At 40.0% G+C, this 27054-nt stretch overlaps 1 protein-coding gene across 1 annotated transcript in view; it reads left to right on the forward strand.

Moving 5' to 3' along the window:
* Window positions 1–25515, forward strand: part of PolE1 (DNA polymerase epsilon catalytic subunit 1) — a 67657-nt gene extending 42142 nt beyond the window's left edge. Inside the window, exons 10-19 of the mRNA XM_068359891.1 lie at window positions 571–703; window positions 1071–1184; window positions 8958–9170; window positions 10559–10807; window positions 20410–20609; window positions 21734–21953; window positions 22486–22686; window positions 23228–23467; window positions 23670–23897; window positions 24898–25515. Coding sequence (XP_068215992.1) covers window positions 571–703; window positions 1071–1184; window positions 8958–9170; window positions 10559–10807; window positions 20410–20609; window positions 21734–21953; window positions 22486–22686; window positions 23228–23467; window positions 23670–23897; window positions 24898–25152 — 2053 coding nt within the window. The 3' untranslated portion in view covers window positions 25153–25515. The remainder of the gene's footprint in view (window positions 1–570; window positions 704–1070; window positions 1185–8957; window positions 9171–10558; window positions 10808–20409; window positions 20610–21733; window positions 21954–22485; window positions 22687–23227; window positions 23468–23669; window positions 23898–24897) is intronic.
* The last annotated feature ends 1539 nt before the right edge of the window (window positions 25516–27054 follow it).

Consider the following 27054-nt stretch of genomic DNA (forward strand, 5'->3'; position numbering starts at 1 on the left):
TGTCAAATGTGGAGATTCTGAAAACATGAATTGTAGGCTTACATATGATTGATGGGTTTTTGTGAAAAACTTCTGATGTATTAAAAATATCAGTTTTACTGAATGCCCTTATATTGCACACCTAATTAGGCATATGTAGGTATATGTAAAAATGTAAGGGAATTGGTGAGTAAGAAGAGAAAACCATCACATTTGGCAGCCCCTCTCACATTATTAGGTAGTGCTAGCATCATCATCATCATCATCTGCTCCTACGCCTTTTGACGCAAACGGCCTCTCTGTTAGATTTCGCCAGTCGTCTCTTTCTTGTAATTCATGTTGATATTTAACTATAACTCAGTTTTATGAGATTACTCTAAGTAAGTGGTTATGTCCTAAAATAGGAAAACTAGGGTTGATGGGAAATTTGGGGTAGTACATGAAGATTTTGAACTCGATCTAAATGGATTACAGAAAGTCAACTATTAGTATGTACAATGCATTTGTATTATATTTTAGGTTATAAAAAGATTTGATGTTCATGAGTAAGTCGTGGAAATCACAGTCATTCAATGGCCTCTTCCTTTCCAGTTGGGTAAAACGTGATTCGTATCTTCCTGTTGGCTCCCATAACTTGAAAGCTGTAGCCAAAGCTAAGCTGCGATATGACCCAGTTGAGCTTGATCCAGAAGATATGTGTGCTTTGGCTGCTGAACAGCCTCAGGTATGTGAAATCCTTTAGTCAGAAATAGTCCCTATCTGTTGTATACTTTTAATAAAAAGGTGATTGATGGCATTTCTTAAATTCTGTTTAAAAATTAAGTGCAAGTTTTTAGAAATTAAGAAAATCCAAAGCATATGGAGTAGTTACCTTTTGAAGTAGACTGGAGGAAATGGAACTAAAGTTAATAGCTTTATATAAATCTTAAAGTTTTCCTTGATCTGAAAGAGAATTATAATGGTAGCTGGAATAAAGTAGTTAATTAATTTATACGCAAATATTAGGTTTATTTATTCCTTGAAGACATACATATCTATTTTGGATATTCTTATTGTAATATGTAAACTGAATAAATTTTCTAACTTTTCAGGTTTTGTCTAATTATTCAGTGTCTGATGCCGTTGCCACTTACTACCTGTACATGAAGTATGTTCACCCATTTATTTTGGCCCTTTGCACCATCATTCCTATGGAACCAGATGAGGTAACATATTGTTATAAGAATTATTCTTACCTGTCATTATTATATTTTTTTTTTATATTGTATACTATTAAATTATGGAGCTTTTTTTTTTACATAAATATCAGCTATGCGTTAAATTATTATTTCCATAAGCCTTGGTCTTAGTGGACTTGCTTTTGAAACGTTATCCTTCGTTCTACTAAGAAATGAACTCAAAGCGTAAATAAGTACCAAAGAATATAACAAGGTTCAAATAACAGGCGCAAGACCTAATCAGAACCTACAGGTTCGATGGGGCCTTTCGAACAAAAGAAAATTCGAATACGGGAGACAACCCTTTTCTAAGAAACGACAAAGGCCCTATACTTCGTTTAAATCTAACCGTGGCCAATTCCATCAACTTCAGGGCCCTCACTCATCGACCCTCTCTACCTCTAAGATGGCTCCTCCACAAGCTCCTCAGCCTCAACAGATTGTTTTCCTTCCGGCACCTCAATGTACCCAAGCAACTCCCATGGCTTCTTGGATGACCTCCCCTGCCTTCAACCCTGCCTATGAGACCTCGGCTTCCTTTCGAGGGTACTCTAGAGGCAGCAACAAGGGTAGAGGTCAGTTCCGCCAGCGAGGCGGACCTAGGACCAGGGGTCCCCGAGGAGGACGTGGAGCTAAATTCACCTCGACACAATGAAGTGAGTCAGGTAGGGGGGAGACTATATCATTTCCGGGACCAATGGACCTTCAGTCCTTGGGCTCACAGCATAGTCTCCAAAGGCCTAGGATGGAAGTGGTTGCACGGATCTCCACCTCCGACAGCGACCTTCTTCCAGAAACCCACTCCCATCTTGGAAGAATACACCACGGAGTTACTCAAGAAAAGTGCGATAAAGAGGGTTCGGTCCCTGAATTTCCAAGGACGCCTCTTCACAGTTCCCAAGAAAGACTCTTCGGCGTTGAGAGTGGTCCTGGACTTGTCCAAACTGAATTCTTACATTCTTTGCGACAAGTTCCGTATGCTAACTGTCTCTCAGGTACGGACATTACTTCCCCGTGGGGCCGTCACCACCTCTATCGATCTTACCGACGCCTATTATCACGTCCCAGTAGCACGAAACTTCTCTCCTTACCTAGGCTTCCGTCTAGGCAAGAAAGCTTACGCCTTCAAAGTCATGCCCTTCGGCCTCAGCATAGCCCCCAGGATATTTACAAAACTGGGGGAAACAGTATTGGAACAACTCAGGGGACAAGGGATCATGGTAATCGCTTATCTGGACGATTGGCTCATCTGGGCTCGGTCGGTCCCGGAATGCAACAAGGCTACAACCAAAGTGCTTCAGTTTCTCAACAAACTGGGGTTCAAGGTCAACCTACAAAAGTCTCGCCTTCAACCATCAAGCCACTTCGATTGGTTAGGCATCCGCTGGGACCTCTCAAATCACAAACTGTCTCTTCCTCCCAAAAAGGTCAAAGAGATAGCGTCCAAAACCAAGAACTTCCTCAAGAACAAACAGGTGTCACGGAGAGCCTTGGAACGAGTTCTAGGCTTACTCCAATTCGCCTCAGTGACAGACCTCCTCCTGAAAGCCAAACTCAAGGATATCAATTGAGTTTGGAGAAAGAGAGCTACCATAAGACTACGAGACAAGATATCGAAGATCCCCTCAATCCTGATAAAGAGACTCCGACCATGGTCAAAACCAGAGAACCTTTCCAAATCGGTTCCTCTGCAATTCCCTCCTCCACAAGTGACGATTCACACAGACGCGTCTCTCAGTGGCTGGGGGGGCTACCACAAACAACGGATGTTTCAGGGCTCCTGGTCCCCTGCCATGAAACACTTCCACATCAACGTACTGGAAGCCATGGCAGTACTCCTGACTCTCAAATGTCTCTCCCCTCCACGGTCCACCCATGTCAGGATAGTCTCCGACAGCACAGCAGTAGTACACTGCATAAACAGAGGTGGATCAAAATCTCCCAACCTGAATCAAGTCCTGGTTATGATTTTTACCTTAGCATTGGAAAAGAACTGGTTCCTGTCAGCTTCTCACCTAGCAGGAGTCCAGAATGTGATAGCGGACTCACTATCCAGGACAAAACCACTGGAGTCGGAATAGTCTCTAGACGTGAATTCTTTCCGGTGGATATCCAGGCTGGTTCCCGGTCTTCAGGTGGATTTATTTGCAACACAACTGAACCACAAACTTCCCTGTTATGTAGCCCCGAACCTGGACCATCAGGCCAATGCTATGGATGCATTGACCCTGGATTGGAACCATTGGCAGAAGATTTACCTGTTCCCTCCGGTGAATCTTCTGATGAATGTTTTACCAAAGCTACGCTCCTTCCGCGGAATAGTGGCTCTGGTAGCACCAAATTGACCAAAAAGCAGTTGGTTTCCTCTCCTACTCGAGTTGAAACTCGGTCCCTTCTGGATCCCATTCCCCAAACTGACCCAGGTAGTCCAAACACAGACTGTGTCAGATTCCTCAATGATAGCCCAAACCCTAACTTTGTGGACTTCATGAAGTTTGCTGCCCACAGAGATGCAAACATTGACCCGGAAAATGTCCTCTTCATAGAATCAGACAAGAGGGACTCCACAATTAGACAATATGATTCAGCCGTTAAGAAACTAGCAGATTTCCTAAAGTCTTCAGGGGAGTCTCGAATGACCTCTAATCTGGCCATCTCATTCTTTAGGTCCTTATTTGACAAGGGTCTAGCAGCTAGTACCATAACCACGATTAAGTCAGCTCTGAAGATCTTCTTCGTGGGTTTCAATATTGACTTAGCTGATCCCTATTTTTCCTCTATCCCGAAAGCCTGTGCTAGGCTCAGACCTGCGGTTCGTCCACAAAAGGTCTCATGGTCTCTGAACGACGTACTGAAGCTCGCCTCAGACACCGATAATGAAGCCTGCTCCTACATCACTCTTCTTAGGAAGACCTTATTTCTAACGGCTTTGGCCTCAGGTGCTAGAATCTCAGAATTAGCAGCTCTCTAATGTAATCCTGAAAATATAGATTTCCTCCCGTCAGGTGAAGTCCTACTTTCTCCAGACAGAGCTTTCCTAGCTAAAAACGAGGACCCACAACACAGATGGTCCCCTTGGAAGATTATCCCTCTTCCCCAAGATACTTTGTCAGAGAACAAGGAGGCACTATTTCCATTCAGGGCATCAGACAGCAAATCCTTTACTTTATTAAACAAGCTAACCCGGAATCATTTCCCCATGCTCATGATATCCGGTCAGTGGCAACCTCCATCAATTACTTTCAAAATATGGATTTTGATGACCTTAAGAAGTATACGGGTTGGAAATCCCCTATGGTATTCAAACGCCACTATTTAAAGAACTTACAGGCCCTTAAATTCTCCACGGTTGTAGCTGTGAGCCTCATCTCCCCTCAATAATTTCTCCATTCTTCCTTTCATCCATCTCTTTCCTTCTCCCTCCTACCTGCCACTCTCACCACGTCGCCGATCTCCGGGTGGTTCGTTTAGCCCTAAGATTACATTGCCATTATTGTGTTACTTTGGTTACTTACCGTTACCTGTGTATAGCCTTACCTTTAAGATTGTTATGTTACCATTTCTATTTGCCATGTAGGTTTGGTTTTTGTGATGCTGGGACCCAGGGGTACTCCCGTTTCATCGCCCTTTATGTATTTTATATTATTATTATTTCCAGTATGGCACCTTTTGTAATCTTGTATATAATTTTGACATTACTTAATATAATAACCTTTGGGACTTGTTTTCTTACTCCAGTTTTATTTAGGGCTTGGAAGGCATTCTCTGGTACATTTTCACCGGGCGTCACAGGTCGACCCAGAAAAGGGATTTTGACGAAGGAAAAATCTATTTCTGGGGAGATACCTGTGACGCCCGGTGAAACCCTTCCCTTGTTATACCCCTCCCTTTCCTTTCCAAGCCATCATGTTCAATACAGAAGGATGTTGTTCAGATGGCGGTCGCGTCGGGCGTCGGTGGTGTGGTTCAGGTAACGTAGCTAGTGCCTCTGTATCGGCCCATCCCTTTTGACGAAGGAATTAGCTAAATGGAAGACAGCCTGTGAATAGTGGTTTTCACACGCCCTTGCTTTATACACGACACCTTCAGGGTGCTCGCGCAAGGGTAGTAACCTCTGCATTCCATGCTTTTAACTTTCTCTGGTATATTTGGAAGTATTTATATCAGAAAAGTGTAAAGAAGGACCCTTTTCACCGGGCGTCACAGGTATCTCCCCAAAAATAGATTTTTCCTGCGTCAAAATCCCTTTTTTACATAAATATCAGCTATGCGTTAAATTATTATTTCCATCAACCTCCCATGATGTTCATATTGCTCTTTTTCGAAGCTCATTTTTATTGACATTTACCCCTACAACTTATTAAATTCCCGTTTTCTTTCCTTCCAATAGACATTTCTCTACTAAAGTAGTGAGACAATCTAGGCGTTATGGCAACTATCAATGTCATGTTTAAGCCATGAATCCTTTGTTTTTCAGCCTGTGTTAATTTTGGATTGTCGACAGCCTATGCCTTTATAAGTGTTTTATTTTAGGTGTTTTAGTGTTTAAAGATGTCCTCTTCTGGATTTATAATTAACTACTGTGTAGAAAATTTAAATGTTATTAACAATAGAGGTGGAGTGATAAAAATGGCAGAGGTTTTCTATACAATGCTATACAATAGTGATAGAAAAAATACCTTTGCCAATAGAAATAATGAAACACCTGAGCCACTACGAAGCATAACAGTAGAAGTAAAGAAAGCATTGAAAAGCATGAAGAGGCAAAGCAATTGATTTAATAATAGATGGAGATTTCATAGTAGTAGAACTGGCTGAATATTACATAAAATGTCTGCAAGAATGCTCTATGCGTACAGCTTGGACAAAATTTATCATTATATTAATGCACACAAAGGGTGACAAATGGTCTGAAAAATTACTACCCAATAAGTTTACTCTCTGTAATTAGAAAATATTTATAAAGATGATATTATACCAAATAGAAAGACGGCTAGACTTCAATCAACCAAGAGAGCAGGCAGGCTTCATCAGTGGGTATTCAACAAATGTCCATTTCCATGTAATTAACTAGCTAATGGAAAAATCAGAGGAGTATGACAAACTGCTATGTATGGCATTTATAGACTGAGAAAGCTTTTAATTCTGTCAAATCTTCAGTGGTAATGAAAGCCTTTCAGAGACAATGAATAGATGACTCTTAGGTTAAAACGCTTGAAGATATCTGCGCAGAAAGTGCAGCAATCCTAAAACTACATATAGTGAGAAAATTTTGATTGAGAAAAGAGTTAGACAGGGAGACTCCATCTCTCCTAAATTATTCACAGCATGCCTAGTAGTAGTCCAGTGAGACTTGAATTAAGGGTAGTAATTCTGAAGTAACCTGTCTTATTTCAAACCCTAACCTGACTGCTTGAGTTGTGTCTAGAGACACTAGTTGTTCTAGAGTTCCATTCAGTAAGAGTTTTGATGGTGCACAGAGCATTATAGATTCAAGATCCTCACATAAAGCCTCAAGTTTTTATTTACTTTAGACCCTTCCTTTGCAAAATCTTTACATTCCTGCAATCCTAGTCCCTTTTAGATAACTAGTTATCAAGGCAGAACACAGAGTTGGTAGCCTGGATCCTAATATCACTCCACTCGCTGAAATAAGTACTTTAAAGCGACCTCGTATTTCATGTGGATGACGAGTCATATCATATGATTCCCTTCGAGCATTATATATGATGAAGTTGTAGCAAAGCTGATTGATTGCATCATGTTTTTGATAGTAGTGAACATCATTTGCTTGCAAGCTCAGCCTTGAAAAACAAGTGGGCAACAGCTTCCATGCAAAGATGTCATTAAATGGGAAAACCAGTAAGTATTATTTTGTTCATCCCTCTGAGAGGAAGATGACAATGAATAGAATACAGAGGAAGAGCCCAACTATGATGATGTACCTCTTTTTCAGTAGGGAAATTATTGCTGAAAATATTTTAATAAGTTTATCAAGGTAAGTTCTGATGATGCTTTTATTTTTCATATTTTTCGGTGACTATCTGTCCATAGACAGTAGCTTAGTTTAACCTTTGAGAATCTATATCTCAGAAGTTAAAAGATGGTAGGAGTCAACACTTCCACTCCTCTTAAGGTCTGAGTGTCTTGACATTAGGGTTATAGGGGCTTGCTCTCGCCTAAGGATGAGTCATCCTTTTAAAGGATGAGGGTTTGTATTCATGTTGAAACATCATGAATTTTTAGTAGTATGGTAATTTGCATTTTTCCTAACTATACAAACTTGAGTCATGTAAGCTTCACTTCCCACCTCAACCACCCTGCATGCCCTATGTGAAGGTCCAAGGGGCTTCTCAGTGTGGGCTGGTCTTCAGTTACTATTGACACCTTGTTCTAACTTTTAACAGCCGAGTTACCGGCAAGCTAAATTCATACTCTTATTAAAGGACTCTGGTTTGTATAGCAAAGAAAAATGCAAATTACTTTTAAAGTTCGTGATATTTCGATGAATCCACAAAACACAAAGTTCTTGGCTCTAAAATAAAAAACTCACCATTTTTTTCAGACCTATATTCCACCCCACCATGAGATCAGCCAGCATGGTATTGTACTTATATTGTTGGGTAGAAACTGCTCCTGTTAGTCCATGGTAGCTATTCAAGCTTCCGAACTAATTTTATCTACTTTATTAGGGACAGTTGACCTTTTCTCTCTCTCTAAGCTGTGTATAGTTCAGGATTACAGTTATGGCATCTACTATTATAATGCATTTTGTGCCATTAATGGGCCCTTGGAAGATAACAACCCTCATATCCTTTACATGCACATAGGAGTCAACAATGTAAACTGGGCGAAAGATGTGAAAAATGCTCTATAATATTGATAACTAAGCAACAATGTATCAAATTTTCTTGCAGAATGGTCTCTACATTGTAATTTATGATTTTTAAGTTTTCAAAATTTCTGCTTTATAAACCATTGAATAAATTGGGCATAAAAGAACTTAGGTGATGACTATTTTTAGGATTTGCTAGGCCAAGTGAATTAGCAAACTCCAAGCTGTTTGTAGTCTACAGTATTACTTTTACCAGGTTTTAGGGTTAAAAATTGTTTTTAGACTGGGATCCCGCCATGTCCTTTTCATATTCCTTCCTTAGTGCAAATAGGGGATAAGAATTCAGAGGATAGTCTTCTATATCCTAGTAAAGGAAAGCTTTACTTTTTATTCATTCCATGGTAAATACAAGCACAGAATGGTGTTAGAATTATAAGAAGTTTAATTTTCTTTTTTTGAATATTCAAATATATGATTATTTTTATTACTTTTTCCTCTTAAAAAGTTTGGTAAGTAGCTACAGTATATAACTCACAAGTAAGATTCATTGAAATCTTCAATTTTAGGTAATACAATTTGTTATTGCTATACCTGGAAGTCACATAACCCCTCTCCTCTCCACTTAGTGATATGAATGAGTTAATACTGGTCTTTAAATAGTTTTTAGAATTATTTAGAAAGTTTGAGTGGTTCCCATGGACCACCAGGCAAGTGTGAGTACGATAACACCTGTTTGGTCCCATGGAGAGGCGAGATGTAAAGTTTTTAATTTGAAGGCTGAATAACTTGCGCTTCATATATATTAACTGAGTCCCAGATAAGTATGGAAATAAATTTTGTTAAAATACAGTTTTTCCTGATTATTCATATGCTTAATGTAAAGTATTTTGCGTTTTCTAACTTTTGGGATGTCTTTCATTTTTCAGGTCTTGAGAAAAGGTTCTGGAACTTTATGTGAAGCTTTGTTGATGGTAGAAGCTTTCCATGCTAACATAATATACCCCAATAAGCAGCAATCAGAATTTAACAAGATTACAGCAGATGGCCATGTATTGGATTCAGAAACCTACGTCGGGGGCCACGTAGAAGCCATTGAATCTGGAGTGTTCCGTGCAGATATTCCATGTCGGTTTAGAATGGTAAGTTGAAATGGCACACTGTTCAATATTGGGATTAACCTGTAGGGGTCAGTGCTGTCAGTGTACCTCATGCGGTGTACTACAAGCATTAATTTAGGGTCTCTGCAGTATTCCTTCTGCTCCTAAGTGCGCTTTCTTTATGCTGTATCCGACTATGCCCGCTTCCTCTTCATTTTTTTCCATCTTGCTGTCCAGCCTCTACTAACTTTTACATCATAGTGGAGCAGCTGGGTTTACCCTCAGTTACACTTGGGCAGCAAATGGCCTCTCAGACACCAGTGCTGGGCTATATAATGTATCCTTCCAAAATAAGGATTATTGTCTTATGATTTTGTTTTGTACTGCACATTCAACTAGCAAATACAGGTATATTAATTTTGTAATTAATGATTCTTTTACTGATTATAATGTTATGAATTAGAATTACTTTGTGGTTTTATGCAGTTAAAAGTTCAATTAGGAAATGAAAATTGTCATATATATCTTTTCATAGAGTTGATGGGTTTATGCCCTCATTTTCAAAAAGAACATCCTAAAAATAGTAGAACAATCCTCACGGTCTCTGTCCTGCATGTAGAGGTCATTCTTGGACATACTGTAGGTGTTCCTTGTAGGGAGTGGTCGCCCTCTCGGTGGCTGTCCTGTATTTTCAATTGCCAATTCTTACATCAAATTGTCATAGTATTTTTACCCTTTCTGTGCTATAAGTATAGACAGACACAGCAACGTGTTTTGAGTTCTCCGATTTTTATTGCTTTCTTATATTCACTTTATTTCTATCGGTCCTTAACCGTTACCGGATGCTGACACAAGTGTCTGCTGGAGGGTAAATAGGTAGGGATCCCTTTACCTGCAGGGTCTTACCAAAACTTCTCATCAGCCATTAAAGCGAATCTATCTTGAGGGTGAGCTGATAATAAGATGCAAGTTAGGGGTAACCCCAACACTGGTGACTATTGAGCTGATTAGAGGCTTTACTAATGGGATATTGTTGATCTAAGAGTATGAATAAAAGATTTAATTTATTTATTTAGGGTAGCATTTAGGTAGCTGACCCTATCTTAATCATGTTAGCAATCATTTAAGTGTCTTTTCTAGGTGTACAGCATAATTACCTGTATAATGATAAATGTATTTATGTTAAACAGCATATTTGCATATGTATTTGTCGTAATTTTTTTATATTTTATTATGAGATAAAAATTAAAGTAGATTATGAAAATAATAGAGAGGATTAGGCAGTTATTGAGTTGGAAATGAAGTAGAAGAATGATAGTATGAAAAATTTGAGGGTAAAATACAAAAGAAGTCTAATATATTCAGTAGTGCTTAGATAATTATAATTTGATTTGAAGTGATTTTACCATTATTGTTATTTCACTTTTCAGGTTCCAGAAGCTTTTCAAAAATTGATTGACAATGTTGACCGAACAATTAAATTTTGTGTAGAAGTAGAGGAAGGTATTCCTTTAGACCAAGTTACCAATTATTCTGAAGTTGTGGATGGTATAAAGAAAAAACTTGCTGATTTGAGGGACACACCTTGTCGATTGGAGAACCCTCTTATTTATCATTTAGATGTTGGAGCTATGTACCCCAATATTATTCTAACGAATCGTCTTCAGCCTTCTGCCATGGTAAGAATTGTCTTCATTCATATTTCAGTTTCTCAAATGTGTCATTGTTTTTATTTTGTTTTCTATTGCAGAAGTGTAATTTTTTAGCTTACTGTATACTGTGCATGCCAGTAATTTAGCATTTTATGTTGAATTTTATTGAATTAATTTTATAGTGTTGTTACACTGTATGCATTTTCACTTTTCAATATTTAACTTAGCCGGTGATTATATAAGCTGCAGCTCTGCTGCTCGACAGAAAACTCTACGTTAAAAATCCGCCAGCGATCGCTATGCAGGTAGGGGGTGTACTTCAACAGCGCCATCTGTCGTGCAGGTACTCAGTACTCATTGTAAACAAAGAACTCAATTTTCTCTCTGTCGTGCCACCGGCAAGACCTACTAATTCGCTGTTGCTAACTGGATTGGTTTTCACAACTATTTGGTGAAGTACACGTTTCTAGTTTTGAGCTTTCGCTGTGCAGGCTTTCTCTTCAATAAATCCTTGCATTCTTTTTTTGATATCGGATTATTTGTTGATGACTTTGGATAGTTTTTGAATTCCCCTTTGACCAATTCAAAATGGCTGACCTTTCTCAAGTCCCTAAATTCAGGAATTGTAATGCTAGGGACTGTTCAAGGCGTCTTCCGAAGGCCTCTATCGATCCTCACACCGTTTGTTCCAATTGTCGGGATAAAACCTGTCAATTGGAAGATCGATGTGAGGAATGCGTTGGGCTTTCGGAATTCGATTTTATTGAATTCCAGAAATATACACGTAGGCTAGAGAGAGATAGAGTCAGGAGAAGTTCATCTCGTTCTGTTGATTTTTCCTCTCCTCATGCCCCACAACCTATTCCTTCCCCTGTAGTGGTTGCTCCTAATCCCCCTTCTGGCACTCAGGAACCTTCGATGGCAGATATGATGCGTGCCATCCAAGCTCTGGGTGAGAGAGTGGAGTCCTTGGCTAGTGACCGTAACCAGCTCATGGCGGACGTCAAAGAGCTGAAGTGTAAGAGTGCAGTGGGAAGTGATAAAGCGAGTGATAGTGTTGTGGATAGTGTTGCGCTTGAGGGTTCGTCTGTTCGTGCCTGTCGTCCTCCTAGTCCGGGACCTCTTGCAAGCTCCCAAGTCCAGGGGAGAAGCAATGTCGTACGACCAAAGGGTTCGAGAGGCTTTAATCAGCGAACAGACGTTCCCTCCGTGGTTTCGGGCGTATCTACCCAAGATCGCCCCACCCACACAGAGACGAGAGAGCCCATTTATTCCTCGTCTGCGGAAGAGGTTTCTCGTAAGAAACCATGGACCAAGGTCTCACGACCTCTTAAGCGCAAGTCGGTCCCTTCCGCGCAAGTCCAACGGCCCAGTTGTAGCCACTGGGTCAGTTCGGACTCGCTGCAGTCTTCCGATGACTGCTCACCTCCTAAGAGAGGCAAAGCGGTACCGCCTCAGGCAGTCACACCGTCTGTCGCCGCACCTGCTCCTGCAGACCCTAAGTGGTCTTTGCTGCAGACCATGCAGCTCCAATTAACGTCTCTGATGCAGGACTTTCGTGCGGAGAAGGTTGCTGCTGCACCAACCTCTTGCCTACAACCAACCACGGTTGTGCGTCCTGTGGACGCTGAGGCAACCTTCTTGCTCACTCCAGCTGAGAGAGTCCCGCCACCCATGCGTTCCAGTGTACCCTGCCAGCCGCATGTTGACGTTCAGCGACGCACGGAACCTTCCGTTGACGTTCGCGAGGTACAACAACCGTCTAAGTTGTTTTGTTTTGACGCGGTGCGTCAACCTCCGCAACCCAGTGTGGTTGCCTCTGCTCGCCCACATCAGACTAGACAGTCTGGAGTAGACGCTGTGCGTCCCCGCGCTGCTATGGTTGTTGCCAGCTCACAGACTGGGCAACAGTTCCATGACGTTGCGTCCGGTTCAGTCACGCGTGCACCCGTGCGACCGGACTCAGCCGACCAGCCGATACCTACTCCTTTGCCGCTTCCCCCTCAATTCTCGGATGATGGACTCTCTGATGATGACGATGCGGCACACGTTGATGAACCACATTCGGACCTTGACGAACCCAAGTCCACGCAACCCTCTTTGGACTTTAGAAAAGTTCTTGCTCTGTTCAAAGAGATGTATCCGGACCAGTTTGTGTCTGTGGCTCCACGCTCTCCTCCGTCAGAGTTTGCTTTAGGTACGCAGTCATCTTCGCCTGCCTTTACGAAACTCGTCCTCGCACGCTCGTCCAAGAGAGCTTTACGAGTTTTAGGAGATTGGATGCAGTCCAAGAAGAGTCTAGGGAAGACAGCCTTTACGTTTCCCCCTGCTAAACTCTCTTCCAGATCGAGCGTCTGGTATGCCACGGGAGAAGTTCTCGGCTTGGGAGTTCCTGCCTCTGCCCAGGGCGACTTCTCAAGTCTTGTAGACTCTCCCCGCAGGCTAGCCATGAGACGCTCTAAGATATGCTGGTCACCTTCGGACCTAGACCATCTGTTGAAAGGAGTATTTAGAGCCTTCGAGGTCTTTAACTTTTTGGACTGGTGTCTGGGAGCTTTGAGCAGGAAGATCTCCCCGAATGAGAAGGAATCTTCCTTGCTCATCATGTCCTGCATGGACAAGGCCATACATGACGGATCTAGTGAGCTTGCTGCATCGTTCGTATCCGGGGTCCTCAAGAAGCGTGAGAACCTTTGCTCTTTCCTGTCAGCTGGAGTGACACCGTGTCAAAGATCAGAACTTCTGTTTGCTCCTCTCTCTAAGTGCCTTTTTTCCAGAGGACTTGATTAAGGAGATTGCTGCTTCTTTGATTCAGAAGGACACCCATGACCTGGTTGCGTCCTCTGCCCGCAAAGCCACCCCTTTGCCTACCTTGTCAAGACCAAGGATGGACACTCCAGCGTCCAGATTTATTCCGCCCTTTCGTGGCAGAGCCTCCAGCAGAGGAGGTGCTCGTGCCGAAGGGAGACGTGGGAAGAAGAAAGGAACCAAGTCCTTTAAAGGCAGAGTCTGACTGCCACCTTCTTCAGACAGCAGTGGGAGCCAGACTCAAGAACTTCTGGCAGACCTGGGAGAAGAGAGGCGCAGATGCACAATCTGTGAAGTTGCTCAGAGAGGGGTACAAGATCCCGTTTGTACGAAAACCCCCTCTAGCAACGTCTCCCATCGATCTCTCTCCCAGGTACAGAGAGGAAGACAAGAGACGAGCATTGAAACAGGAGGTGTCTCTCTTGCTAGAAAAGGGAGCGGTAGTCAAAGTCCTGGACCATCAAACCCCGGGCTTCTACAACCGTCTCTTCTTAGTGGTAAAGAAGACAGGAGGGTGGAGGCTGGTGCTAGACGTCAGTGCGCTGAATGTCTTTGTCACAAAGCAGACGTTCGCCATGGAGACCACAAAGTCCGTTCTAGCAGCGGTCAGAAAGGAAGACTGGATGGTCTCTTTAGACCTAAGGGACGCATACTTTCACGTCCCCATCCACCCAGACTCCCAACCTTTTCTGAGATTCGTTTACGAAAAGGTTGTCTACCAGTTTCAAGCCCTGTGTTTTGGCCTAAGCACAGCTCCTCTTGTGTTTACGAGGCTGATGAGGAATATAGCCAAATTCCTTCATTTAGCGGACATCAGAGCCTCCCTCTATTTGGACGACTGGCTTCTAAGAGCTTCTTCCAGTCGTCGCTGTCTGAAGGATCTAAAGTGGACTCTAGATCTGACCAAGGAATTGGGTCTCCTGGTCAATATGGAAAAGTCTCAACTGGTCCCATCCCAAACTATTGTGTATTTAGGGATGGAGATTCACAGTCAAGCTTTTCGGGCTTTTCCGTCGGCCCCCAGAACAAGTCAAGCCCAGTTATGCATCCAGAACATGCTGAAGAAGGAACGATGTTCAGTCAGGCAGTGGATGAGTCTGATAGGGACACTATCATCCCTGGAACAGTTCGTATCGTTAGGAAGACTACACCTCCGTCCTCTTCAATATCACCTAGCTGTTTACTGGAAAAAGGACAAGACGCTAGAAGCGGTCTCGATCCCCATTTCCGAGAAGATGAAGTCTTCCCTGACTTGGTGGAAGGACAGTATCAGCCTCAGAGAGGGTCTGCCCCTGGCTGTTCAGACTCCCAACCACGTTCTCTTCTCGGACGCATCGGACACGGGCTGGGGCGCGACATTAGACGGTCGGGAATGCTCGGGAACTTGGAACTCGAGTCAAAGAACAATGCATATCAACTGCAAGGAGCTACTGGCAGTTCATCTGGCCTTGAAAAGCTTCAAGTCTCTCCTTCAAGGCAAAGTGGTGGAGGTGAACTCGGACAACACCACGGCTTTGGCGTACATCTCCAAGCAAGGAGGGACCCACTCTATGACGTTGTACGAGATCGCAAGGGACCTCCTCACCTGGTCAAAAGATCTAAACATTTCTCTAGTAACGAGGTTCATCCAAGGCAACTTGAATGTCATGGCAGATTGCCGCAGTCGGAAGGGACAAATCATTCCAACAGAATGGACCCTACACAAGGATGTGTGCAAGAGACTGTGGGCCACATGGGGCCAGCCTACCATAGATCTCTTCGCAACCTCGATGACCAAGAGGCTCCCAATATATTGCTCACCAATCCCGGACCCAGCAGCAGTTCATATAGATGCCTTTCTACTGGATTGGTCACATCTAGACCTATATGCATTCCCCCCGTTCAAGATTGTCAACAAGGTACTGCAGAAGTTCGCCTCTCACGAAGGGACAAGGTTGACGTTAGTTGCTCCCCTCTGGCCCACGAGAGAATGGTTCACCGAGGTACTTCGATGGCTAGTGGACGTTCCCAGAACTCTTCCTCTAAGGGTGGACCTTCTACGTCAGCCACACGTAAAGAAGGTACACCAAGGCCTCCACGCTCTTCGTCTGACTGCCTTCAGACTATCGAAAGACTCTCGAGAGCTAGAGGCTTTTCGAAGGAGGCAGCCAGGGCGATTGCTAGAGCAAGGAGGACATCCACTCTTAGAGTCTACCAGTCGAAGTGGGAAGTCTTCCGAAACTGGTGCAAGTCAGTATCAGTATCCTCGACCAGTACCTCTGTAACTCAAATAGCTGACTTCCTTTTATACCTGAGGAAAGAAAGATCTCTTTCAGCTCCCACTATCAAGGGTTACAGAAGCATGTTGGCATCAGTCTTCCGTCACAGAGGCTTAGATCTTTCCAACAACAAAGATCTACAGGACCTCCTTAAGTCTTTTGAGACCACGAAGGAGCGTCGTTTGGCTACACCTGGTTGGAATTTAGACGTGGTACTAAGATTCCTCATGTCAGAAAGGTTCGAGCCACTACAATCAGCCTCCTTTAAAGATCTCACTTTAAAGACTCTTTTCCTGGTTTGCTTAGCCACAGCTAAAAGAGTCAGTGAGATTCACGCCTTCAGCAGGAACATCGGATTTTCATCTGAAACGGCTACATGTTCTTTACAACTTGGTTTTCTAGCCAAAAACGAGCTACCTTCTCGTCCTTGGCCGAAATCGTTCGATATTCCAAGCCTATCAAATATGGTTGGAAATGAACTAGAAAGAGTCTTATGCCCTGTTCGAGCTCTTAAGTTCTATTTAAGACGAACTAAACCTTTACGAGGACAGTCAGAAGCTTTATGGTGTTCTGTTAAGAAACCATCTTTGCCTATGTCAAAGAATGCTTTATCCTATTTTATCAGACTGTTAATACGAGAAGCTCATTCCCATCTGAGTGAGGAAGACCAAGCTTTGCTGAAGGTAAGGACACATGAAGTTAGAGCTGTCGCAACTTCAGTGGCCTTTAAACAAAGTAGATCTCTGCGAAGTATAATGGACGCAACCTATTGGAGAAGCAAGTCAGTGTTCGCGTCTTTTTATCTTAAAGATGTCCAGTCTCTTTACGAGAACTGCTACACCCTGGGACCATTCGTAGCAGCGAGTGCAGTAGTGGGTGAGGGCTCAACCACTACATTCCCCTAATTCCATAACCTTTTTAATCTTTCTCTTGAAATGTTTTTATTGTTGTTTTTGGGTTGTCCGGAAGGCTAAGAAGCCTTTCGCATCCTGGTTGATTTGGCGGGTGGTCAAATTCTTTTCTTGAGAAGCGCCTAGATTAGAGGTTTTGATGAGGTCCTGTAGTATGGGTTGCAACCCTTCATACTTCAGCTCCTAGGGGTCGCTCAGCATCCTAAGAGGATCGCGAGGCTCCGTAAGGAAGACGTACTTAAAAAGGCAGAGTAATTGTTCAAGTCGACTTCCTTACCAGGTACTTATTTATTTTATGTTTGTTATTTTGATAACTGCTAAAATGAAATAAAAAATCCTTAGCTCATAATAATGTAAACATTTATTGCTGGTCTCTACCCACCCCCCTGGGTGTGAATCAGCTTATATAATCACCGGCTAAGTTAAATATTGAAAAATGTTATTTTTATAATAAAATAAATTTTTGAATATACTTACCCGGTGATTATATATTAAAGGACCCTCCCTTCCTCCCCAATAGAGACGCAGTGGACCGAGGAGAAAATTGAGTTCTTTGTTTACAATGAGTACTGAGTACCTGCACGACAGATGGCGCTGTTGAAGTACACCCCCTACCTGCATAGCGATCGCTGGCGGATTTTTAACGTAGAGTTTTCTGTCGAGCAGCAGAGCTGCAGCTTATATAATCACCGGGTAAGTATATTCAAAAATTTATCTTATTATAAAAATAACATTTTTCATTGTAGACCAGTATCTGGTAAATCAGAGCAATTTTGCCTAAGGTGGCTTACTTATTTTGAATATATGTCATCATAATAATTCTATTTTCCAATGAGCTGATCTAAGTTTTAGCATATGCAGTACATAACAGTACTTTAGCATTTTGTTTTGATTTTATAGAATTAATACTACATTGTTATTTGGTAGTGAAGTGATCGTGTATGTGTATGCATTTTTACTTATGATGGAACACTTTACTGTATCTGATAAGGTGAAAGTTTTTATTTTATGTGACATACTATTTATTTGAAAAGAAATATAAATGACATGATTGCTGATTGTAAATTCAATAATAATTTTTTTTTTTTTTTTACTCCGGCTTATGTCTGAATTAGTGGATTTGCTCAGCAAAGACAAAGGGCTGAAGCTAATGAGGTAGTGGTGCTTGGCATCTCAGGTAAATTACTTTTCACATATGGTTTAGTAAGATTTGAAATTTCTCTTAGTTTCGTAATATAGATAGTGAATTGATTATCACAAATCCATTAGTATTACTTTAGCCGTTTTGTACTGTGTAAAAATTCCTGGTTTTCATTAATAAAATTAAAATTCTACCTTGATAAGTAGGTTATTGTATGCACACATTGTTTTCAGGTTTTAGACTGATCGATAGAACTGCAGAAAATTTGTTAAGCTGGAGAAAAAAAAGAGATACCTAAAGCTGATAAGTTACTGAACTGAGCCTTTGGTCTAGTGCTGAAGAGCTTATACATATGTCTTATAAATCATTGGATTAGGTTTCCCTGTTGTATTTCATTTTGGAAACTATCTTTTACCCGCCCTAGGCTTCTTCCAGACGTATTGAGAAATTCCATGCTCTCACCAATAAGGTCATTCGTTTTATAAACTGTGACTGTTCATCAAAGTTAACAAAAGTCCATATAAAAAATATCAGTGATCACTTGTTCATTTCGTCTGTCCCTCTTTTTCACTGTCACCACAGGTTAATATTTAATAGGATCCCTTATGTCCAATTAAGGCCACTGGTGTTGATGTATGTACAACAATGGAGTTTAGAGAACTCATTCAGGCTATGTTTGTAAACAAGTTGAGTAAAGAAGCAGATCACAAAGAGTAGAATCTTCTGACTTAAAAGAGCAGCATGGAGGCCGTATAGGAACTTCTAAAAAGGGCTTACTATGGAGGTGAGAGCAATCTTCGCTATCCCTTCTTTTGAAAAGAAATCCCAGTATAGTACTCATATTATTTGAATGGCTGGGCTTGGGATCAATATACTTTTGATACTTATTGTTCGAGACATTTACCATAGGTTTTAGATTCCTACATTTTGAGTCCATTTTTCACTGATAGTGAAACTTATTCATTTTAGCGAGTCATATGGGCCTAGGGAACTCATTATCATTATTTCAGTTCCCTTTTTTATGGAGGGGACCAGGTCATACTAGGTAAGGGTCTTTTGAGTGTCAAGCCCCTATGCCATTTTGGGCCAATCGGTTCTGTACTGAGCTGTGACCAATTGATTTCATCCTGGGCTGATCAATTGTACTCATGGTTGAATAGTCCGTATGGTACAGGCACAGAGCTGGACAATAGAGTATCTCTTATGCCTTTTTTTTCCCGAGGTATTTTGATATCCCCAAAAGAACAGAAAGCACTACTTGATACTGATCTTTTGTGCTAGCTTGCTGTGAACTGGGCTTAATCACTGAGTGACTGGTCCTCACTCTGGGCTTCCAAGCACTGAGCTGGGCCAACCAAATTTGTTCACCAGAGGGAGGGTACATTGTACTGTTGTTTCTCTTTTGGCACAGAGATGGTTTCCTAAGACAATGAAATAGATCGTTCAAAGCCGAATTCACTGTCTACCTCCCAATCATACATAACCAGATCAGTTTCAGGTTTGAGCATTTGTATTCTAAGGAGAAAAAAAAAACAATTCCCAGAATGGGTTGACAAGCTCATAGTAGAGGTATCGTCGACTGACCAGTGGTCACTCATGTTAGTACCCCATGGTGCACACAATAATTGCCCTAAGGATTAGATAGGTGCTGGATTCATCGTCTACCTCTTACGAGTGTGACGTTGAGGCAGCCGTGAAAGGAAATGCCATGTATCAGTACTCCTTTATCCACGTTGCGATAGCATCAGTGACCTTAATCTTTCAAAGGAGACCATAGCTAAGCCTTTGGTGGACGTTCTTGCTGTCTATTTCAAATTTTAAGGAAGGTTATGGCCTTCTCCAATTGCCAGCAATGTCCACCAGTAGCTTCTTTCTCTTGAGCCCTCTCAGGTTCAGTCCAGGAACTCACAAGCCTAGCCCGTCAGTAGTCTTCTGGATTACCTGTTGGGGTACTTGGAGCTGAAGTTGAGTCTGAAGGAGTTAGACCACCTTTGCCTCCCTATACCTTATGGACGTTGCTCACAAGCCCTTTTGGCATCCTTCTTTGGGTTCGGAGGGGCTGATCAGTAGTTTTGTTACACCCTCGTATCCCTCACAGCACTAGTATGCATCTCATTTAAGGATAGATGACAAGTCCAGGAAAGAGAGAAGCTTCCAGTTTGGTTTATTTTTCCTAGCTATACAAACCTGAGTCCTTTAAATAAATTTATCACCTCGATTATCATTGCTATGCCTAGGAACAAAAGTGGCTATTTTGTGACAGGTGGATTGGTGGGACAACAACCTTGCACCATCTGTCATTACTAACTATCTTGCTAGCGACTTTGTGGCCGTCCCAACACCACTGAAGGCTTATTCGTATTTTAAATGACTCAGGTTTTTACAATATAGTTAGAAAAGTACTAATTTTCTTAACTGAAGACTTGATGAATTTTGAAAAACTCTTTTCATGCTTAATTGTTAGATGTAAATTTTTTGACATATTAATTATTGCTATTCTTTTTGCTACAGGTTGATGAGACTGTGTGTGCTGCCTGTGATTTCAATAAACCTGGTGCAACCTGCCAACGAAAAATGTCCTGGATATGGCGCGGAGATGTCATACCTGCCTCTAGGAGTGAGTTTCAGCGAATTCAACAACAGTTAGAAACAGAAAGGTTCCCCCCATTTTTCCCGGGTGGTCCTCACAGAGCTTTCCATCAGCTGAACAGGTAATATGTGAATATTTTTAAAATAGCAACAGCACTTAAGAATTATAAGGTGAAATAAGGAGGAAAGAGAAACGTGTGCATCTTTAAACGAAAACTTTATGAAAGTGTAGCTAGATGAACTGTATTCACTTCATGACTGAATAGCAATATAGAACATATACTGTCCATTTGTCATTTCTATAGTGTGCACTGTATATCAACTGAACCCTTAGTGACTTGTACACAAGAACTGGTAGACACAACTTGAGGAGTTAGCCTATGATTTGAATCAGGGTAAATTAGGTTAAAATCACTGCCTTTGCCTGATGACTTGTTAGCCTTTTGAGTTTGAAGAAAGGAAAATCAGTAAACAGTTTATTAAATATTAGTCAGATTCTGCAAGTTTAGTAATATTGTGGCATTAGCAACCTCATTTCCACAAGCATCTATTATCCCAGTCTTCTTTGGCTTTCCCCCTGAATTAAAAGACAGTTTCCTTTATGGCTTTAATCTTTTATGTGAGCAGTTACTGGTGGAAGATAATCCTTCATACAAGGCATTGAGGGGGAATTACATTTTTCACAACGGTTATTCCAATTCGGTGTTTTACCCTCTGCACATGACATAAAGGGAATGAGGAGCATTATCACCTAGAAATAAATTGCCTGAACAACCTTAGTGGAAGACATATAGAAGCTAGGGGAAGCTGAATAATGCATGTATAAAGAACTTCCTTTAAAACAAAATTACAGTCTGGACCATGAATAGTTATGTCTGACATGACTGACCAATGAGAGAACTGAAAGACAAAAGGGTATGATTTACCTACGCTGTAGCATTGCCATACACTGCCAGTACTAAACTAGAGTGGCAGTGCAATTAGAAGGAGAGAAAATGACAAATTTTTAGTTTATTATTAGAAGTTGACATTAAACCAGCTTCGAAAGAGAATTGATATGAATGCCAGATGAGATTGACAGAAAGGATTGTATCCCAGATGGTGAACAATGTATATCTGTTACTGAAATTATAATAAGCAAATTTAAAATTTCAACGATTACAATATTCATCTACAGTATATAAAAACACCTCCAGTTTGTAAGCTTTGATGTGCTTAATTTTTCAATATTTCTTTTCACTGACAGGGAGGAGCAGGCTGCAGCAGAAAAGAAAAGACTTCAAGAGTATTGTCGTAGAGCATACAAGAAAATTAAAGATACTAGAACTGAGGAGAGGTGGCAAACTATTTGCCAAAGAGAAAATAACTTTTATGTCAACACTGTTCTTTCTTTTCGTGATAGACGTTACGAGTATAAAGGTCTATTGAAAGTTTCCAAGAAGCAGTTAGCAGAAGCCCAAGAAAAGGTGAGAAGATTCTTTAAATAGCTTATTTATAATCTTCCTTTTAGGCATATGATTGAAGTTGATAACACTCTCTCTCTCTCTCTCTCTCTCTCTCTCTCTCTCTCGAGAGTGTTATCAACTTCAATCATATGCCTAAAAGGAAGATTATAAATAAGCTCGAGAGAGAGAGAGAGAGAGAGAGAGAGAGAGAGAGAGAGAGAGAGAGGGAGGGAGGGAGGGAGGGAGGGAGGGAGGGAGGGAGGGAGGGAGGGAGGGAGGGAGGGAGGGAGGGAGGAGGGAGAGAGGGAGAGAGGGAGAGAGGGAGAGAGGGAGAGAGGGAGAGAGGGAGAGAGAGAGAGAGAGAGAGAGATATATATATTAGCTCAATAATTGAAATAACTAATTTGGTCACAATTGTAGTCATTTTGAGTAAACAATAATTAGGGTAATTCTTTAAATGTAGTCTTGTATTTCTTTTTAGATGATTGATATTACTAATATAAAGGCCTTACAGTAAATACAATATTCTTTAAATGTCTTTTTCTTAATTCAGGGAGATCCTTCTGAAATTAAGGCAGCCAATGCACGTGCAGTTCTGTATGATTCCTTACAATTGGCCCATAAGTGCATCCTCAATTCTTTCTATGGCTATGTCATGAGAAAAGGGTCTCGCTGGCATTCTATGGAGATGGCTGGCATTGTCTGCTATACTGGTGCTACAATTATTACACGTGCAAGAGAAATTGTTGAACAGGTGAGTTTTTACTATACAATGATATGCTTTTTATTTATTTATAGTACCTTGACTTGTTCTAAAAACTCTAATCGTCTTTAATTGTAAAAAGGCAAAAACTTTTTATATTTTTAACCTTACCAAATATTCTCTTTACCCAAAAGGATGGAGAGGCCTACACTAAGATTTAATATAATTGAAGTTTCATCCTCTGTTTCAAATGTCGAAACCAATTTATTTTGTTGAATTTGTAAAGATATTAAAGTTCTAACAAAGACTTTTTCTATATCTGGTTTGGAAAACTGTGATTATTTCTTAATGGAAACTTATGTTTATGAGAAATTGAGGAACATAAAATTCCAAATTCTAATATTGTGTTTGACAAAGTGAATCCAGAAGGTATAAGAAGTGAATTCTGTATTTAAATGTTGGATTTTAGTTTTTGCTCTTATATCCTTATTGCAGTCAATAATGAACTAGAAATGTCTTTCTCCCGTTACATATTCATCTGTGTTGCTTTTTTTACTATAAGAAAGAAATAATGCCTTTTTTTCCTTTGCAGATTGGCCGTCCTTTAGAATTGGATACTGATGGTATTTGGTGTATATTACCTGGCTCATTCCCTGAGAACTATGTAATCAAAACAACCAACCCTAAGAAGGCTAAAGTGACTATATCATACCCAGGGGCAATTCTTAATGTGATGGTGAAAGATCATTATACAAATCATCAGTACCATGACCTTCAGAACAAGGAGACATTAGAGTACTCTGTTCGTTCAGAGAATTCAATTTTCTTTGAGGTGTGTTTTACATATTTTCCTTTTATCAGGAAATTGTAGCTTTCAGTTTTGAGTAGAGGAATAAGAGCATCTATTTTGTGGTATTTTATTAAAATTTGGGTAAATTAATTATGAAATTATATATACTGATAATATTGAAATTTCTCATGGTGTCCTAGTGTTTAAAGAGCTTTGCTTCTAAAATTTAACATATTTTTTGCAGGTTGATGGTCCCTACTTAGCTATGATCCTTCCAGCCTCCAAAGAAGAAGGTAAAAAACTTAAGAAAAGGTATGCTGTGTTTAATTTTGATGGCTCATTGGCTGAACTTAAAGGATTTGAGGTTAAACGTCGAGGTGAACTACAATTGATCAAGATTTTCCAGTCTTCTGTGTTTGAAGCCTTTCTTAAAGGAGACACATTAGAAACATGCTATGCAAATGTTGCCAAGGCAAGTGGTTTCAGTTTGATGCAATTGTACAATTTTTTTTTTTTAAATTGCTATTGTTGTAAACCATTTAACTTCAGACTGTAATGCTACCTCAAGTGGATCTGTCTAAGCCTAGATTCTTGAATACAGTATTAAGCTTGGATCTATAGCCCTAAATAGCTACAATCGACAATTTTTCCTTTATAAAAGGAAATGCAGAAATTTAAATCCAGAAGTTTTAGTTACTGGAACATCCCTTAATATGCACCAATCAAGGTAAACATTTAATTGTCTTTGATACGACTTATTGGTTGACCGCCTTTTAGAACCTAAGGTAGATATTCTAGAGGATCTAGAAAACCCTTCTGTCTCAGAGAATACTTAATCTCCATCCGGTTAGATGTTGCGTATAGGTTTGGGTGCACCGACCTCAAAATCAATTGTCAGAGAAGATTAGTCCTGGAAGGCAATCAGCTTGGACACTCAAACAACAGAAGCCACAGACTCTGTAAGCCATCAGAATCTTCCTGTTGTTTTGGGCATGGTGATAAATAAGGCAGTAATGTAAGTCTGTCAGTCAGAAAGTCGCATCAGTAAGCCCAAGGAGTTAGCGTGTCCGTTCTGTCCAAGACAGAATTACCAGCTCAGTACATGATCATTTTTTATAGATACAGTATTAGAATATCAACTCCTAAGTAGAATTATACAATCCCAGTAGATAGGCTTCCATAGGATGACTATACTTCGTCATGCCCCGAAAATATTAAGGATGATACAATAATGACTGTCATCTTTAATTGATCTCTTGAATTTTGAATGAAATTTAAAAAAAAAATTTAATAATTGAAGGTTTTTGTGTATTCTGAAATATAATCATAGAAAAAATATATTTTGAACTCATTATAATTAATCATTAGTGAATTTGATCAATCTTATGAATGACTCAATTGTTAGCAACCTGGTTGAATTTATATTTCATATTGTCAAGTATATGAACATAATGTGTTTCATCTATTTGTAGGTTGCTGATTACTGGCTGGATGTTCTTTACAGTAAAGCAGCCAATATGCCTGACTCCGAACTTTTTGAGCTTATATCAGAAAACAGATCCATGAGTAAAAAGTTGGATGAATATGGATCCCAGAAAAGTACCTCCATTTCAACAGCTCGTCGATTAGCAGAATTTCTTGGTGATCAGATGGTGAAGGATGCTGGCCTTAGTTGTAAGTTCGTCATCTCTAAAAAACCAGAAGGGGCGCCAGTAACAGAGAGGTAACTATACAAAAGTTAATTTATTATAGCAGTATTATTCTATTATGTATTTCATTCTTGATATATATCTTATGTAAAAACTTGTCCCTTTTATGCCCAACCCTATAAAAGGTAACTTGTAAAAACATTCATGATCATGGTTAATGTTTCCAAATATTTGAGGCTAATTTTTTTGACAGTTTTGCTACCTATTTTGTCCAATATTTTATGTATGAAATTCCTCTATAAAATCTATGTGACATTTCAAACAGTGATCACTCACTTTCCTTATTCTGTTGTAGCATTGTTCATTGTGCATTAAAGGGCATCATAACTTTTCATAATTTTCTGTTATGTTCTTTCTTTGCATGGCACTTGACCCTTGTGTTGTCAATATCTCGTATCACAAGCCACAAAATAGGGAACATTGAGCTTGTTAGATTCTTAATCTGAAGTTGTTGAAATATATACTTGATTGGATAACACTTGGAAACTTTTTGATGCAAAAAATACAGAATAACTATCTAAAGCAGAATAATAATTGAAATCCTGAAAACATTGTCTCAAGCATTTCAAGGGATTCTTCAATGAAAAAATATAGTAGATATTCTGTAAAATATATTTAGTTATACTGTATGTTCTATTGTAAAAGTATACTCGTTGAAAAATTGAATGTAAATTTTCCATGTTCAAGATATCCTTAACCTATTGTTTGTAGTAACAATAGAAACAGCTTTATCTTTTCATGTATATAAATTTGGTTCAATGGGTGCATGATTTACTGGTTAATGGCCTTTTTGGTTTATTCCATCTGTGTAAGTTTATTTCAACAATCATTAAAAAATTTGGCTTATAAAAATAAAAAATGCTGCATGAAGATAACCTGCCTTGAAAAGGCTATATCAAAATGGGAATTTAGGGTCATTTTGCTCTTGAGCTCATTGTTGTTTATTATAGTACTTTAAGGAGAAAGTTACAAAAAAAAAAGTGTTGGAAAGTGGGCTAGTGGAAGCTGTTTTAGGCAGATGATTTGTTGTTAACAGCATCTTATGAGATGCAGAATAGGTGGTGGACCTTTTCATAAGGTGGAAGAGTGGAATGATTATGAGAGGCATGAAAATTAATATAAGCAAAAAAAATTAACTCCCCCTGCAAAAGGTATCAATGGAAAAAGTACAATAAGAAAAGTTGTGTTTGTTGGAGAGGTGTGGGGCTAAACTCTTTACTGTGTATTAGTTGTCATAAGAGATTCCATAAATTACAAAATACACACAGATAAGATTTTAAATACCCAAGTTGTTTAATAGCAGAGCAAATGGGGAAGATAGTATAGTAGTTGGGTACCTTTTGTGATAGATGGACAAGCCATAGAAAAAAGTAGAGATCTGTGATGCAAGAGGGTAACATAGATGAAAATAAAGATAGATTGCCAAACTACTAGTAAATAAAAATGTCCCACTGGTACAGGGAACAAAACATGAGTTGGGTAAATATAGCCTGTACTAGTGTATGCAATAGAAGCGTGATTACTGTCAAGGATAGTAGAAGATATTTTATAAGGTGTGACCTTAGGATGGTAAGTTTTATGGTTGAAGTACGATGGGAAGATTGCATAATGAATGCAGAATTAGTGGATAGATGTGGTGTCCAGAAGCTAGAAAACATTGTGTTTCTTTAATTACATTTTGCTTATTTAAAATTTTTGTCATCATCTTAATCACAAATTAACTTTTGAGGAACATATTTTGTCTCTCCTTTGGTTGCACGTAAAATTTAATTTATATGTTGAGAATATTAGATTTTTTAGACCTTTCTATCTTGAGGATGTTTTCATTCTTTTTATTTTGCCATATTTTTAATGTTTTTGTTGGATTTTTAGCAGCTGACTCTCATCTCTAATTGTTGGAAAAACTTTTTTTTTGCGAAT

The sequence above is a fragment of the Palaemon carinicauda genome, chromosome 2 (genome assembly GCF_036898095.1).
Source record: "Palaemon carinicauda isolate YSFRI2023 chromosome 2, ASM3689809v2, whole genome shotgun sequence".
Lineage (NCBI taxonomy): Eukaryota > Metazoa > Arthropoda > Malacostraca > Decapoda > Palaemonidae > Palaemon > Palaemon carinicauda.